This window comes from Chiloscyllium punctatum, chromosome 37, assembly GCF_047496795.1.
Source record: "Chiloscyllium punctatum isolate Juve2018m chromosome 37, sChiPun1.3, whole genome shotgun sequence".
NCBI lineage: Eukaryota > Metazoa > Chordata > Chondrichthyes > Orectolobiformes > Hemiscylliidae > Chiloscyllium > Chiloscyllium punctatum.
Window position 1 is genome coordinate 51,316,106 of NC_092775.1, and position 17,414 is coordinate 51,333,519.

The window sequence follows — 17,414 nt, forward strand, 5'->3', positions numbered from 1 at the left end:
GTTTGTAATCTCCAAACCTACAATCCTGTTCTCCTCCTATTCCAGGCAAAAGTGAGGACTGCAGATGCTGGAAATCAGAGTCTAGATTAGAGTGGTGCTGGAGAAACATAGCAGGTCAGGCAGCATCTGAGGAGCAGGAAAATCGACGTTTTGGGCAAAGACCTTTCATCAGAAGGGCATCCTGATGAAGGGCTTTTGCCCGAAACAATGATTTTTCTGCTCCTCAGATGCTGCCTGACCTGCTGTGCTTTTCCAACACCACTCTAATCTAGACTCCTCCAATTCCAGCCTAATGCTCATCCCTACTTTAATTATAAGGCTTGCCATCTGAATCTTCCCATGTTTAAGGCTTTAAACCTGTCACCCAGGTAAATAGTGCTGTGAAGAAGGCATATGGCGTACTGGGCTTTATTGGTAGAGGAATTGAGTCCCGGATTCCTGAGGTCATGTTGCAGTTGTATAAGACTCTGGTGCGGCCTTATCTGGAGTATTGTGTACAGTTTTGGTCGCCATACTATAGGAAGGATGTGGAGGCACTGGAACAGGTGCAGAGGAGGTTTACCAGGATGTTTCCTGGCATGGTAGGAAGATCGTATGAAGAAAGGCTGAGGCACTTGGGGCTGTTCTCATTGGAGAAAAGAAGGTTTAGGGGAGATTTGATAGAGGTGTACAAGATGATTAGGGGTTTAGATAGGGTTGCCAGTGAGAACCTTTTTCCGCGTATGGAGTCAGCTGTTACTAGGGGACACAGCTTTAAATTAAGGGGAGGTTGGTATAGGACAGATGTTAGGGGTAGATTCTTTACTCAGCAGGTTGTGAGTTCATGGAATGCCCTGCCAGTATCAGTGGTGGACTCTCCCTCTTTATGGTCATTCAAGCGGGCATATGGACGTTATTGGGCTAGTGTAGGTTAGGTAGGCTTCGGTCGGCGCAACATCGAGGGCCGAAGGGCCTGTACTGCGCTGTATTTTTCTATGTTCTATGTTCTATGTAACTCTGGAATTCATTCCGCATACTTCTCTAGCTCTTAATCTTTATCTCCTACTTCAAGATGCTCCCAACACCTAAGTTTTTAAACAGGGTTTTGCTCATCTGCCCTAATATTGCCTGAGTATCATTTCGAGAATGTGTTGCTGGGAAAGCACAGCAGATCAGACAGCATCTGAGGAGCAGGAGGTTCAATGTTTAGTGCATAAGCCCTTCTTCAGGAACCTTGGATGCTGCCTGACCTGCTGTGCTTTCCCAGCAACACACTCTTGACTCTGATCTCCAGCATTTGCAGTCCTCACTTTCTCCTGAGTATCATTTAATTTGACTATACTTCTGTGAAGCACCTTGAGATGTTTTAGATTATTAAAAGTGCTATATAAATGCAAGCTGTCTTTTTGTTGCTCATAAATAGAATAACCAACTTCACATTGTTGTGGGTAATCAAAGATTTTTTTTGTTTTGAATAGTGATTGAATCGGATCAATGGGTTATTAAATGTAAACTTTTTGGAAGGGGAGAATGTAATACAATGCTAGGTTTCTGGATTGCAACTTAATAGGCAAGACAGAGGAATATAGAGACTAGCTTTGCTCTTTGTTTGCTAACTCATAAAAATGACCTTTATACATGCTTCTGATTAGATAGGGGATCCAGCACAGAAAAAGGCATTCAGCCCAACTAGTTTGTAGCAATCTTTTTATTCTGCATCCTCCTCTCTTCTATCTTCTTTCAGTATAACTCTTTATTTCTCTCTCCCTCATTTATTGAACTAGCTTTCCCTTAAATTTATTTCTGCAGTTTGCTTCAGCAGGTTCCACATTGATGTTTCTCCTAAATTCTCTTCTTGATTTTATTGGTGACTGTCTTATATTTACAGCTTCTGGTTTTGGTCTAACCACATGTGGAAATATTTCCTATATGTCTACCCTCTCAAACCTCAAATTTTCAAAGACCCCTGAGCCTCTCTTTCTGAAGACATGAATTTTGTGTCAGTTCAGCCTTTCTTAAGAAATATATACCCCTTTGTTCTCGCATCATCCTTGTGTATCATTTGCATATCTTCTCTAGTATCGCTGTATTCTTTATATAATATAAAGACCAGAACTGTGCACTGTATTCCAGAATGAACTGAAAAAACCTCAGGTGACCTGCCTATGAATGGTTAAGGCTCCACACTTGCGTTAATATTTCTTTTTTGCAGTGCTGCTATTTAACCTTAACTAAGGAAACAAAACAATCAACTTCCAGATGTTTATTTTCAGTTTTCACAACTGTATCTGTTATGTGTCTTTTTCAGCCTTCTGTCCTGGATGTTAAGATGACTGAGAATATCGATTATGTTAGGTTACCACCAAACTGTGAGGTTAAGAATTCCACGCACCTCTATCTTGGCCACTGACCCTTGCTGCAAAGGCTGATCTGATACTTCAGAACATCCCTGATAACATGGGGCAAAAATATTAAGTATCTCAGCCATTTGACTACTGCCTATCATAACTGAGATCCCTGTTAACATCAGTTAACTCAGCATAAGCTCACAATCAACTAGCCGGCCTCTCAGCCCTTAAATTCAGTACCTGCTAATTTAATATTCAAGGCAATTGCTGTTTTCTGTATCCCTAGCTTAAGAAAAAAAACATTTTTTGCACGGTTAGTCAGAAAATACTTCTTTTGTAGAAAAGTTGTATTTACCATAGTTCCAGAATTTTCCATGGAATCAGTCTTGGAACTGCTGAGCTTCCAGTGAAATTATGGGTCGCAATTAACTATTAACCCTCAAGTATCCTGTTACCTTGATCTTAAGGCATTGTGTGTATGGATTTGCTTTCCTGCTTATTATGTAAAAAAGAGGAATAAACCAACTCTCAGGAAAAATCCTTTCTCCAATAAAAATTCCAAATCTACCACCAAACACTTCCTACAATTCTGTGTTGTTTAATCCTTTACTCAGAAACTTTGCCATTCTTGCTCTAATTATAGAAAGACAATGTACAATCATTCTTAAAAATTGAAATCATTAGAAATAATTCAATTTACAGTTAAAATTTCCTTTAAACAACTTCAGATCATGAGAGAAGTTGACATATCATGAGAGGTCCATGACTAGCAGTCTTTCCAACATCCATCAGATGGAGGTTCTTCATGGCTGGTGCTAATGACAGCCACACGCTCTGACCACCATATTCCTGTACTTCTTCAAGATAACGTTTGAGCTGTCATCGAAGTAAAGCACAGATATGGCATTGAGCTGTGTGGGAGCGCAGCATGGCTTCGGGACATTCTCTGGGTTTATTAAATGAACCTGAACATAAAATTGAGAGAGAAAAAGATGCTTCAAATAAAATTAAAAAACATTTAACAATGGGCACAGCTCACTTAAGCAAGAAGCTCATTGTCGGGCAGCATCCAGGAGAAGACAGAACATCATTCCACATCTGACACAAGTTTTTCATCTACTAAAACCACTGACTCTAGATGAGATGAAGCTGCCTTCCAGCACCATATTTAATTAGTGCTTAAATAAAAAACTTGGAAGAGGCACATACCGGAGAGACGCGTCTTGCATACCCAAAAACAGAACTTTAGTGTGCCCAGCTTTTAATTTTACTGGTTTTGTACTATGTTTTCCCCTCTTGAAACGTGACTTTCCCACTCCTAAACGTTTCCTGTCCCTATTTGTCTTCCCCTCCCGACACCAATGTCTACCACCAGGATAGCCTGTAGGCTCTCCTTTATTCCTTAAACACAGAAGCAACTTCTCCATCCACTACTAATGTTTGAACGTTTTCATCTTGATTAACTTCTTTGATTCCAATCACTATCTCCAAATAAAAAGGTGTTATTTTATATCCAGACCTCCAGCTGAGTTGCCCAGTTGTTAAGATTCCAGATAGCATATCCCAAATTGTTAGGCTCCTGGGTGAGGAGCGATGATCTAGCTACCCTGCTTTATTCACCCACACCCTTGTTGTTACCAACAAGGTTAATTTAGAAACTGGTTCCTTCCCTTGTGGATATCTTTCTGCCAAATGAAATCATGTTTTAAAAGGAGCCAAGTTATCCAGGCTTTCTTTGAGTTAACAAAGAGTCAGTTTATTCATTAGTAAATGCAAACATTACACGCAACATATATTCGTGCAGTAAAAATAAGGGTACAGTCCAAAGAGAAAATAAATATATTTCAGATCAATGTGTGCAATGTTTGCAACAAGTGGATGGTTAACCATCCTGGCCGTTTTGGAGAAGGTTATGGTTAACATTGATTTAGGTAGTTGAACAGTTGATTTTAAGGTTCTTAGGGTGGAATCTTATAGGGATACAAGTGATGTGGGCTATGGAGAGACACGTGGCAAAATCAGGCAAGAAATGTAGTTGGGCTCCTCGTAATTTTGAGAGTATCTCACATCATCTTTTGGCTTTTTATTAAGCAATTTGGAAAGACTCTTGCTCGGCAGCAGCAAGATGTTAATTGATGGGGATGAATTCTTGTCAAACAATTTGTTAATGCCACAACTTGCTTTGTTAATATTTAGACTCCCATCTTATCAACTCGCCAAACAAGCTAGACACTAGGAAAATATGACAAGGAAACAAGAGCAAGCACCTGGAGGATGTGACTCCTGCTTGCTCTGAATGACTTCTGCAGTGGAAAATGGGGACGAGCATCTCCGGGCACGTTACATAGGCAATTGTCATGTTTACTCCATAACCATGACTTTGGCATCCAAAATATGTCAGCTTCTAATCACCCAATGAAACAAGACAGTAGTGTTGGTTATTGCAGGTGTCTCAGATAATGGGCAGCACAGTGGCCAGAGACCCGGGTTCAATTCCCAACTGTGTGGAGTTTGCACATTCTCCCCGTGTCTGCGTGGGTTTCCTCCGGGTGCTCCGGTTTCCTCCCATAGTCCAAAGATGTGCAGGTCAGGTGAATTGGCCATGCTCAATTGCCTATAGTGTTAGGTAAAGGGGTAAATGTAGGGGAATGGGTGGGTTGCGCTTCGGCGGGTCGGTGTGGACTTGTTGGGCCGAAGGGCCTGTTTCCACACTGCAAGTAATCTAAGTAATCTAATCTAATCTAATAATGTTCCCTGAAACGACCTGTCTCCCCGATGTAAAGGAGCCCTGTATCAGGTGCAACGGATACAGTCAATGATGCGTGTGGAAGACAGGTATATTTCTGTCGGATGTGGAATGCTCCTTTGGAGCCTTGGATGGAGGTGAGGGGGGAGGTGTGGGCACAGGTTTTGCACTTCTTGCATTGGCAAGGGAAGGTGTTGGGAGTGGGGTGTGGATCTGACAAGGGAGTCACTGAGGGAATGATCTCTCCGAAATGCAGTTAGGGGTGGTGAGGGAAATATATCCCTAGCGGTGATGTCTGTTTGTATGTGGCGGAAGTGGCGGAGGATGGTGCAATATATCTGCAGATTGGTGGGGTGGAAGGGGGTTCTGCCCTTGTTGTGATTGGATGGGTGGGGCTCAAGGGCAGAGTTTGCCTCCTGACACTCATTGATTCAAGGTTTGCTAGGGCTCCCTGATGCCTGAACGCTATGAGTAATTTAGCACATCCAATTCACCTAACATGCATATCCTTGGACTGTGGGAGGAAACCGGAGCATCCAGAGGAAACCCACACAGACACAAGGAGAATGTGCAAAACCCGGGTCCTTGGTGCTGTGAGGCAACAGTGCTAACTACTGTGCCACCCATGATACAAGCCCCCCTTTTTCACCCTCCCCTGTCCTGCCTGAAGATCCTGTAGTCCAGAATGTTAAGTTGTGACAACCACACCTCTGTAATGGCAGGAACATCACAATTTCATGTGTCAATCCATGCCGTAACTCATCTATTTCCCCATAGTACTCCCAGCATTAAAGTTCATATTATCCAACCTCCCTTACTTCTTTGTAACTCAAGCTGACCTCCCTCTGCCTTGATTGCCATTTACTAAAGTATGCTGCATCCTTTTTGTACCAACACTGCATCCTCTTTATCTACCAAAAGTGTTTAAACTGTTCCAAACAATATTAGCAAACCCACCCGCTAGGATGTTGGTCCCATTCTGGTTCAGATGCAAACTGTTCCGCTTGTAGAGGTATCATCTTCACCAGAAAAAGTCCCAGTGTTCCAAAAATCTAAAAACCTCCCTCTGTACCAAATCTTGAGCCATATTCATATGCCCTATTCTCCTATTTCTTTACTCATTAGCACATGGCACTGGGTGTTATCCGTAGATTACAACTTTTGAGGTTCTGCTCTTTAATTTATATCTAACATTTTTGATGCAAGATCTCAACCCTCATTCAACCTATGTCATCAGTACCAGCATGTATCATAAGCTATATCTTCAGGATGCCCTGCAGCTGCTTAGTAACATCCCTGACCTTAGCACCAGGGAGGCAACACACCTTCCTGGCTCTGTCTGCAATATCATGAAGAACCAGCACTCTCATCAGTTTCCAAAATAAAAAAAATTGATTTGTGAGGAGGACCCCAAGGGACTCCTGCATCACCTGCTTGATTTTCTTTGTTTCCCTGGTGGTTATCCATTCCCTTCTTTTCTCCAGTCCCTTGAGGTCCAATGTGACCACATCTTTAAATGTGCTATTCATGAACATTTCAGCCTCACAGACGTGTCATAGTGTCTCTTGTTATAGCTCTCGCTCCGAAACACAAAGCTCAAGTTTCTACTTACATAAAAAAAGAGAGAACTGTGGATACTGTAAATCAGAAACAAAAACAGAAATTGCTGGAAAAGCTCAGCAGGTCTGGCAACTTCTGTGGAGAGAAATCAGAATTAACGTTTTGGCTTCTGAGGAAGGGTGATCGGACCCGAAATATTAACTCTGATTTCTCTCCACAGATGCTACCAGACCTGCTGAGCTTTTCCAACAATTTCTGTTTTCATTTATCAAGATTCTACAGTTTGGAACAATTCTTGCATGTGAAGTTATCCAGGATGTTGGTAGTGTCCTTGACCTCCCACATATGACAGATCACACATTCCACTCAGCTGGCCATAACTTAAATTTACAGACTTACTTGCTAACTTTTTGAATTATGTAAACATACCTCTTTTATTTTAACTTTATTCTTGTCTTATTCGCTCTGATTTTACTCATCCCAGGTACATCATAGTTAATCCCTTAATAATCTCCCAGCTCTTGGTCCTTGGTCCACTCTTGCTCCCACTGATCTGTTTAAGCAGTTAGGAAAGCAAAACAGCAGAAAAGAAGAAAAGTCTCCCTTTCTCTCACCCTAACCTAACTGCCACATTTTATTCTCTGCTGGTTGCATGGTGCCAGTTTCATAAATTTCATACTCTACCTTAGCTGTTTCCGGAACTGGTTTAAATCAGAGTAACTATTGGTCCAGTGCACTGTTATGAAGTTGTAGACATATATTGTACATTTAAGGGAACTGAAAGTTCTGGCTGGCACAGAGTGTGCTGAAAAATTTTAAAAATTTTAATACTTGACATCCAGCAATTTTGGTTGCAAATAGCTGGAGCTGCGTTGCCATGGTACACAGCAAATTCAAATTCGGCCAATCAGTTTAAATTATTTCCCAGATACCCAAAATCCTGTGGAATTTTAATTTTACTGTTTTGGATGACATCAAATCAATGAGCTGGTCCGATGTTTTGGGATATATAAAATTGGGTATTTTGAACAACTGAGGAGAACAGCAAAGAGCAGCCAAGCATAACAGACCGCCAGCGGAATGGCGCTCTGAAAGGTACCTGTCAATAAGTTGTGCAGCAGAAGACCAAAGATGACCTAGAGGAATCTACAGAGCAAGTTCAACATCTGAAGATGACACCTGGTTTTGAAAATTAACTTGCTGTAAATTTAAGAGGAAATTTATCAGACCACTATTGTAGAGTGTGAAGTGAAAATAGGTTTAAGAGAAAGAAGTTGTAAATAGTTGTAATAAAATTGTTAAGTTTTTTAAAATAGTTATATTTGAGATAGTTCTTTGCCCATCGAAATTAAATAGATTTCAGGCACGAGGTGAACTTTTCTGTGTGTCTGGTTTAAATTAGCAGAAGGGTTTATCCTGTGTGGTAACAAAACGGTCCAAGCTACTGCAGCTGTACCCATTACTTCTTCCTATGTTGTTTACTTGACATCCAACACTTACCAGCGTTTGAACAATTGCATGATTTGTAGCATTCATGTATGAGTTCAATGGGAATGAGCATTCTCCTTCACAATAGTATGCAGCATATCCCTCAGGAGCTATAATCCAATCCTTCAAGAAGGAGATAAAGAGGACATATTATCAGAACAGAGCTTTTATATATGGCTATCACTGAATAAAGTTAAAAATCAAACAACACCAGGTCATAGTCCAACAGGTTTATTTGGAAGCACTAGCTTTCTGAGCGCTGCCCCTTCATCAGGTGGTTCTGATGAAGGAGCAGCACCCTGGAAGCTAGTGTTTCCAAATAAACCTGTTGGATTATTACCTGGTGTTGTGCGATTTTTAACTTTGCACACCCCAGTCCAACACCAGTGTCTCCAAATAATCACTGATTAGATTTGGGTTGACTCAGTGTTTTCTAAATCCTGCATGCAAACAAAGCACACTTTGATTTAAAATATCAGTTTCAGAGTGAAGGTCAAAAAGAAAAAAAAAACTACGTATAGCATTCACTCAAAAGAAAGGAGGAATAATGTTAGACTGGAGTTCAGATCTAATTGTTGTACTGTAATTATAACAACCTCCACAGCAATTTTTAATGTTATAAATGTTTAGTTGTCTTGAGAGGTCAATTTTTCTGTGCATCTCCATTGATATTGTGAACGATATTAAAGCTAAGGAAAGGAGCACCACCAGCCAACCTCAAGCAATTGTAGGTCAGCAAAGTAGAGCTCCTCTTAGTTAGTTCCAAACTCATGCCTTAACCTAATTCTGATGATTACCCTATTGCAGCAATGTGATAATGGTCAGTTTCGCACAGCAACCAGTCATACTGTTGTCTCTATCAGCAAGACACCCAGCTACCACTTTAGCCCATGCACCCTGCCCATAAAAATTGAATTGAGACTCAATTCCACTTGAATCACATGAGATGCTTACTGGTAGACACTGAAGAGATGTGTATGTCATTAGCCCGATCCAGATTTGAAATCAGGCTCCAGAAATGGAAAGTTAAAATTTGGTTCCCTATCTGTGCCATCATTAAATAATTTATTCAAATAGTCAGCACTAAAACAACATGCCAATCAGAAAATCTAGGTTGTATTTTTCTAATACACAAATTTAATTCAGCCGCATATTTTATAGTTCAAGAGTAATGAGCAAATTAAGATTGTAGCTTTTTAAGTAATGCATAAACTATTGGGTTTTTTTATTGATTTGGTGGAAAGAGCAATTGTATGTGGTGTCAGCTATGAAAGAAGTGGCCTTCCCGATTCCAATACATAATGAAGGACAATCCGACCAGTCTCTGTCATTAATTTTATATATTGATTAAAGTCATTGCACTTAAATTGCTGACATCTAACATGTTATATTGTGGGGATTCCACCAGTTCTATATCATTATTATTGGTGTACTGAGAGCATTTTTAAGGTCACTACAACATTTAGTTTCAAACATTGAGGCATTGATTCTACAGGATATTTAATTTGCATATTTTAAAATACGTTTTACATGTTTTTCATTCATATGCATTACCAGGGACAATTATTAGAAAAAATATTAAACTCCAAATTTCAAAATGCCAAATGCCATTGAATCTATTTTTAAATTTAATGTTGAATAGAGAACAACGCCTCAGCTTTCTCTTAGACCTGCATTGGAGTGTTATAGCTTACTGAAGTCCTGAAGTTGCATTTGAAACCTACAAACCCATTAAAGGTATTACCAAGTGAAGCTAAGCTGACATTGAATGCTAGAACATAGCTGCAAAAGTCTGAATGGGATTCCAAAGTTACAAATTCTGCACAATAAAGCCCATCACAACCAGGAATAAGAAGAATGTTAACTAATCTCAGTGAGAATTTAAAAGATAAAATGAATATCTGACAGCAGATGGAAATCTCTCGAGGGGACAATTGGCCCATGGACAGATTGACACATGGAAGATGCATTAACTCTCTAATATGCATGTTGTAGATGCAACGTCTGCAACGTCTTTGTAAGAGGTGTTCTGGCTAAAAGGTTAAACAAGAATAAATCAAAAAAGAAACTATTCTAGTTGGAAACTTGCCTCTGAAATGATTTTGGACAGAGACAAGAAAACATTTTAAAGTGTTCTTTATATTCTGGAGTTACCTGCCATCCTAGGTCACGAAAGCTGACATACAGCTCATGCTTCATGCAGGCCTGCCGTTGGTCACTGCTACCGTTCTCTAGTAATAAGAGAAAAAAGAGGCCATTAACAACTAAGTATCAGGATAAGCTGTGCCTCAATTATCTCTGCTAAGGTCCTGCTTCAGATAATGATCAGGTGGAACTGTATGTTCAAAGGCACCCACACTTCTCAAATAGAAAGAAGCTAGTCAATTTTTGCTGACTGAAGAGGTTAGAGGACAAAGAGAAAAGAAGAAAAAAACTTGCATTTCTACTGGGTTCATAGCAATTGTTAAAGTACTCTTTGAGGTGTCATCATTGTTATAATATGTAAAATGTGAGTATCAATTTGTTTTTTGTGGAAGCTTGTATACAATGTGATAACAGCCAGTTAATTTGTTTTGGAGATATTGATTGAGAGATTGATGTTGTCCATGACATCAGGGACAACTCTCTTATTCTTTGAAATAGTGCCTTAGTACCTGACAGGCTACGCTTTTCCAGCACCACACTTTTGGGCCTAGGATCATTTACCTGTCGCATTCCAAGCTACCTTATCCCCAGCCCACCCCCATCCCACTTATCGCTTAGCCCCTTGGCCAACAAATCTCATTCCTGACTAAGGGCTTATGCCTAAAATGTTGACTCTCCTGCTCCTTGGATGTTGCCTGACCTGCTGTGCTTTTCCAGCACCACACTCTTTGACTCTGATCTCCAGCATCTGTAATCCTCACTTTCTCCTAGTGGACAGCGAAGAGGGTTACCTCAGATTACAACAGGATCTTGATCAGATGGGCCAATGGGCTGAGAAGTGGCAGATGGAGTTTAATTCAGATAAATGCGAGGTGCTGCATTTTGGGAAAGCAAATCTTAGCAGGACTTATACACTTAATGGTAAGGTCCTAGGGAGTGTTACTGAACAAAGAGACCTTGGAGTGCAGGTTCATAGCTACTTGAAAGTGGAGTTGCAGGTAAATAGGATAGTGAAGAAGGCGTTTGGTATGCTTTCCTTTATTGGTCAGAGTATTGAGTACAGGAGTTAGGAGGTCATGTTGAGGCTGTACAGGACATTGGTTAGGCCACTGTTTGAATATTGCATGCAATTCTGGTCTCCTTCATATTGGAAAGATGTTGTGAAATTTGAAAGGGCTCAGAAAAGATTTACAAGGATGTTGCCAGGGTTGGAGGATTTGAGGTATAGGGAGAGACTGAACAGGCTGGGGCTGTTTTCCCTGGAGCGTCAGAGGCTAAGGGGTGACCTTACAGAGGTTTACAAAATTATGAGGGGCATGTATAGGGTAAATAAGCAAAGTCTTTTCCCTGGGGTTGGAGAGTCCAGAACGAGAGGGCATAGGTTTAGGGTGAGAGGGGAAAGATATAAAAGAGACCTGAGGGGCAACATTTTTCACGTAGGGGGTGGTATGTGTATGGAATGAGCTGCCAGAGGAAGTGGTGGAGGCTTGTACAATTGCAACATTTAAGAGGCATTTGGATGGGTATATGAATAGGAAGGGTTTGGAGGGATATGGGCCGGGTGCTGGCAGATGGGATTAGATTGGGTTGGGATATCTGGTCGGCATGGACGGGTTGGACCGAAGGGCCGGTTTCCATGCTGTACATCTCTATGACTCTACTGCAAAGCCTCTTCCAAGGATGCCTACCTTGAAGAAGTTCCTCCCTCTACAAAGATCTCAGTCTCTCTCTCTCTCTCTCTCTCTCTCTCTCACAGCACACCCTAGGTCCTCTCCGACCAATCACTTTCAATTGACCTATCGCATTCCCAGCTATCTTCCTCCCCAGTCCCACTCCCCTTCCATTTATCTCTCAGCCCCCTTGACCCATAAGCCTCATTCCTGATGGAGGGCTTATGGCTGAAATATCGACTTCCTTGTTCCTCGGATGCTGCCTGAGCAGCTGTGGTTTTCCAGCACCACATCTTCGACTGTTACAGACGATTGATTAACTTAGGCGAAAGTGAGGACTGCAGATGCTGGAGATTAGAGTCGAGAGTGTGTTGCTGGAAAAGCACAGCAGGTCAGGCAGCATTTGAGGAGCAGGTGTGTTGACATTTTGGGCAAATTGGAATTGGTTAACTTCGGCAAAGCCTCAAATACCAAAACAGTTTCCCATTGATGCAACAAAGTATGGAGGTAACAAGAAATCAGGTCATGGCACCCAGCAAATCATTTTACATATCAATTCAAACAGCTGTTTTTCTGCTGTTGTACTGATCATACAATGGCAGAGGAACACAGTAAAACCACTTTTACTGGAGTGATTCCTGGGACAAGATATTTATCCTATGAAATGCACAGTAAATTGGGCTTTTGCTGTCTGAGTTTAAAAGAATGAGAGGTGATTTCATTGAAAGATTTAGAGTTCTGATTGGGCTTGACAGGGTAAATATTAGGGGACTGTTTCCCTCAGTTGGAGAGTCTATGATACATCAGGATAAAGGGTTTATTGTTTAAGACAGATACAAGGAGGAATTTCTTCATTGTAAGGTTGTGAACCTTTAAAATTCTCTACCGTGGAGGGGTGTAGATGCTCAGTTGTTGAGTATCTTAATTCACAATTCATTGTTGATGAGAGAGTCTTCAACTTTATCCCATAACATCCAATTCAAGATAAATGCAGAATTCTGACAATGCCTATGGAGATAAACTGCCTTACAAAGTGTGCTAGTGAGCCACTAAATTTGTGATCATGCTGCTCCTTTAACAAGGTTATGTTATCCTTGGATTTTTTTTCAAGCGGTCATCAAGACACAGGTTCCAAAATGTCCGGGGTTGATCTACTTGAGGAAGCTTTTCGGGTTTTTAGGTTTGGGAAACAACTGCTCACTGAAAGAATTCCATGAAAGAATTTAAAAGATAGCTCAATCAGGACTGACATAGGGAATAGCTGGAAGCCAATGTGAAGGAATAAAAGGAGAATTCAAGGAGCTAAAGGCAAAAAGGCAAGCTATTTAGACAGGTAAATCCTAACAAAATCGATTTGTGCTTTCTCACACTGAGGAAAAGTATATAGGTTTGCATAGCCATGCTAGAATGGAAAACAGATGACTTTCCTTATGTAAGATATGGTCATTTCCAATAATAGAAAAGAGACAAATGATGATAGATGATGATTGAATGATTTTGCAACCTTTTTTAGTATTTGGGGTCCACCTCATGGAATTACATGTACAGAGGAACCCCGATTATCCGAAGGACACAGGTGGGCAGTATTTTGTTCGGTTAATCAAATTCCAGATAATTGAATGCTGGATAGCGTAATTTAGCCAAACATCAGGACATTGTGAACTTGCCAGATAATCCGACATTCAGATAATCGAATGCTGGATAATCGAGGTTCCTCTGTACACGTAATTCTATGAGTGTGAATCCCAAATGCTAAAAAAGGTTGCAAAATCATTCCGTCGTATCCTGGATAACTGAACAGCCTCATTCCAGTTACTAGCGGCATAACGCAAAGGTCGGTGTTGGGTCCACTGCTGTTCGTCATTTTCATAAATGATCTGGATGAGGGCTTAGAACGGTGGGTTAGTAAATTTGTGGACGACACTAAGGTCGGTGGAATTGTGGATAGTGACGAAGGATGTAGTAGGTTGCAGAGAGACATAGATAGGATGCAGAGCTGGGCTGAGAGGTGGAAAATGGAGTTTAATGTGGACAAGTGTGAGGTGGTACACTTTGGACGAAGTAATCGGAATGCACAGTACTGGGCTAATGGTAAGATTCTTGGGAGTGCAGATGAGCAGAGAGATCTCGGTGTCCATGTACACAGATCCCTGAAAGCTGCCACCCAGATTGACAGGGTTGTTAAGCAGGCAGTGTTTTGGCCTTTATTAATAGAGGGATTGATTTCCGGAACCAGCTGTACAAAGCTCTGGTGCGGCCACACTTGGAGTATTGTGTACAGTTCTGGTCACTGCATCATAAGAAGGATGAGAAGGCTTTGGAAAGGGTATAGAGGAGATTTACTAGGATTTTGCCTGGTATGGCAGGAATGTCTTACGAGGAAAGGCTGAAGGCCTTGAGGCTGTTCTCGTTAGAGAGAAGAAGGTTGAGAGGTGATTTAATAGAGACATGCAAGATAATCAGAAGGTTCGATAGGGTGGATAGGGAGAGCCTTTTTCCAAGTATGGGAACAGCAAACACGAGGGGACACAACTTTAAAGTGAGGGGAGATAGGTATAAGACAGATGTCAGAGGTAGTTTCTTTACTCAGAGAGTAGTAAGGGTATGGAATGCTTTGCCTGCAACGGTAGTAGATTCGCCAAGTTTAAGTGCATTTAAGTCATCATTGGACAGACATATGGAACATACATGGAACAGTGTAGGTGGGATGGGCTTCAGATTAGTATGATAGGGCAGCGCAACATCGAGGGCCGAAGAGCCTGTAATGCACTGTAATGTCCTATGTTCTATGTTCTATTTCAGATTGCCATTCATCCCCCAGGGAAGAAATTGTGAAAGATGCAATAACCACCACCTGAGGGGTGGCCTTGTTGACGTTTATAAAATCATGAAGGGTATGGAAAAGATGGATAGCTAAGGTCTTTTTTCTATGGTTGGGGGAGTCCAAAATTAGAGGGCATAGATTTAAGGTGAGAGGGGAAAGATTTAAAAAGTACTTGAGGGGTCACGAAGAGGGTGGTGCGAATATGGAATGAGCTGCTAGAGGAAGCAGTGGAGATGGGTACAATTACAACACTTAAAAGGCTCCTGGATGAGTCTATGAATAGGAGGGGTTTAAGGAGATGTGAGCCAAATGCTGGCAAATGGGATTGGGTCAGATTGGAATGTCTGGTTGACGTGGATGAGTTGGACCAATGCGTCTGTTTCCATGCTGTATGAATCTATGACTAAACCCTGAATACCAACCCCAGTGACAGTCAAACGATTGTCTCGAAGAAAATGTAAGACTTTGGATTTATGTCTAAGCCATGGAATTGTGTTTGTATACTTGGCTGAGGGTGGGGGGAAGAGGAGTGGTGGGTCGGGAGGGAGGGGTATCTCCCAATGAGATCTTGAATGTTTCAACTGAGATCATGTGAGGTTGGAATCTTGTGTCAGTTTAGAATTAAAGTACATGGCCAGTAATGCCAAAGGCCAGGAGCAGAGTCAGATGTTTAGCAGTGGGGGTGATTGGGATCAGAGTTTGGGTGGATGGCAGGGATTAGGGAGGTACATAGATCAGGGTCAGCATTTTGACAGGAAGTTTCAGAAAAAAGGCATTTGGTAATTGGCTGGGTGGCAAGGAGGATCGAGAGATCGGGTCAGGACTAAAGGGTTGAGATTGGCGTCATGAATTTGGTGTGTAAAATCAGGATCAGATAATTGGGAGGGACCACAAAAAGGCTTGGAGAGGGAGATCAAGGGGACTGGAGAACAAGGTTCGTAGTGAGGACTTCAGTGAAAATTGATGTCAGGAATTATGGGGAGATCAGAAGTTAGATCGGCGACTGTCAGTCTATGGGAAGAGAGACTTAGGATTGGAGAAGGGAGTCAGAGGGAGTCAGTAATGGGGGAATTGGTGGTCACAGTCTGCGAAATGATTAAAGGGTGTGACAGCGGAGGCAGGATTTGGTGTTGCAATATCTGAGTCTGTGGATTAGGCAATTAAATATATAATCTCAATCCTCCCAAATAACTAGGCACCAAAAGAATTTTAAGTGAGCTCTGATACTGGCAAAGTTTAGTACCTGATCTTGCTGAGCTGGAAATTCAATTTGAAAGGTTATTTCTTGAAGTATGCAGCCTTCAAAACATATTAGTTTAATGTTGTAACAATTTCCCTGCGTTGGAGTGTTTCATTTGTGATTTTCTGATTTTAGACTTTCCAGATTAGAACCCAAATCGGAGAGACTTTCCTTTGTGGCAAGATTGTTGGGAGACATCAAAAATAGTCAATTCTGCCCTTAAACTATGCATTTCCCATTTCCATAGGGCAGGAGTAGGTACAACTTGGGCTTCATGCTTCCCAGAGACAGCTGTCATTTAGATGCCAGTTTGGTAAGTTCACTGCAGAGAACCCAGAGTGCAGAACAGACCGTCTCACAGTGATTTTCAGTGCATTTTGAATAGCCAGGTACCTTTTTAGGAAAACTGAAATATCCCATGTGGTCAGGTACTGTTTGAGAGGGGATTTCAGGTACTCTTTGGGATTGCCAATGTTATCTTCAGTTATACGTGAAAGACACGTAAACCTATCGGAACTGTCAAACTTACAAAAAAACTTGTGAGGAACTGTTAAGAAATGTCAAGCCACTCAGACCTGTTAAACAGTTTCAAACTTGTCCAGACCTGTCAAGACCTGTAAAGAAGTATATCAAACCTGTTACGAGGGATCAAGAACTGTTCAACGAAGGGTTTGGAGGGATATGGGCTGGGTGCTGGCAGGTGGGACTAGATTGGGTTGGGATATCTAGTAGGCATGGATGGGTTGGACCGAAGGGTCTGTTTCCATGCTGTACATCTCTATGACTCTATGACTTGCCCAAATATGCTTTTGTGAATGGAAGCGTATTGTTCAATAGAGTGCAGTCTGCAGCATAGATCTTTTAACAATATAATTTCATTCTTTTCCTGCGTGTGTGCTTAATTGCAGATATGAGGTGAATTAGCATGGTGATTGAGGTGGGAAGGGTTATGGGTGGAAGTTGGCGTGAGTGTATGAGCGGTGATGGAAGTATGGGTTGACTTTGAGTTGACTTGTTTAGTATGGTACCTCCTTAGAATGAGGAGCCATAGCGGGTGTGTAGTGGAGTATAGTGTCTCACAGGATATGGGAATCATGTGAGATGGGTGGAGGGTCTTATGCAGGATGTTCTGACATATATAGGGATGAATAATGTGTGCGGATGAGAGTGGATCTGATCATTTACCTTTATTACAGTAATTCAATTTTGGACAGTCCCCTGGAGTTCCGAGGCAGACTTTCCACCCAGCCCATCTTAAAATTTGGTAGCCTTGACACTCTTGTCTTGGCTAGACCTCCAATCCAGACCACCACACGTCTCCCACTGTAGATTTCCATTTTTAAAGATCAAGATTATAAATCTGTAAATTCTCCCATCATTGTATATTAGACTATAATGAAAATTAGCACCCTAG

General features: G+C 41.5%; 1 protein-coding gene across 1 annotated transcript in view; it reads right to left on the reverse strand.

The window, feature by feature from the left end:
• Nucleotides 1-262: 262 nt before the first annotated feature.
• The window catches only part of bmp7b (bone morphogenetic protein 7b), a 141,155-nt gene continuing 124,003 nt past the window's right edge, over nucleotides 263-17,414 (reverse strand). Inside the window, exons 5-7 of the mRNA XM_072556822.1 lie at nucleotides 10,276-10,352; nucleotides 8,134-8,244; nucleotides 263-3,292 (exon numbers count right to left, since the gene is read on the reverse strand). Of these exons, the coding sequence (XP_072412923.1) occupies nucleotides 3,143-3,292; nucleotides 8,134-8,244; nucleotides 10,276-10,352 (338 nt within the window). The 3' untranslated portion in view covers nucleotides 263-3,142. The remainder of the gene's footprint in view (nucleotides 3,293-8,133; nucleotides 8,245-10,275; nucleotides 10,353-17,414) is intronic.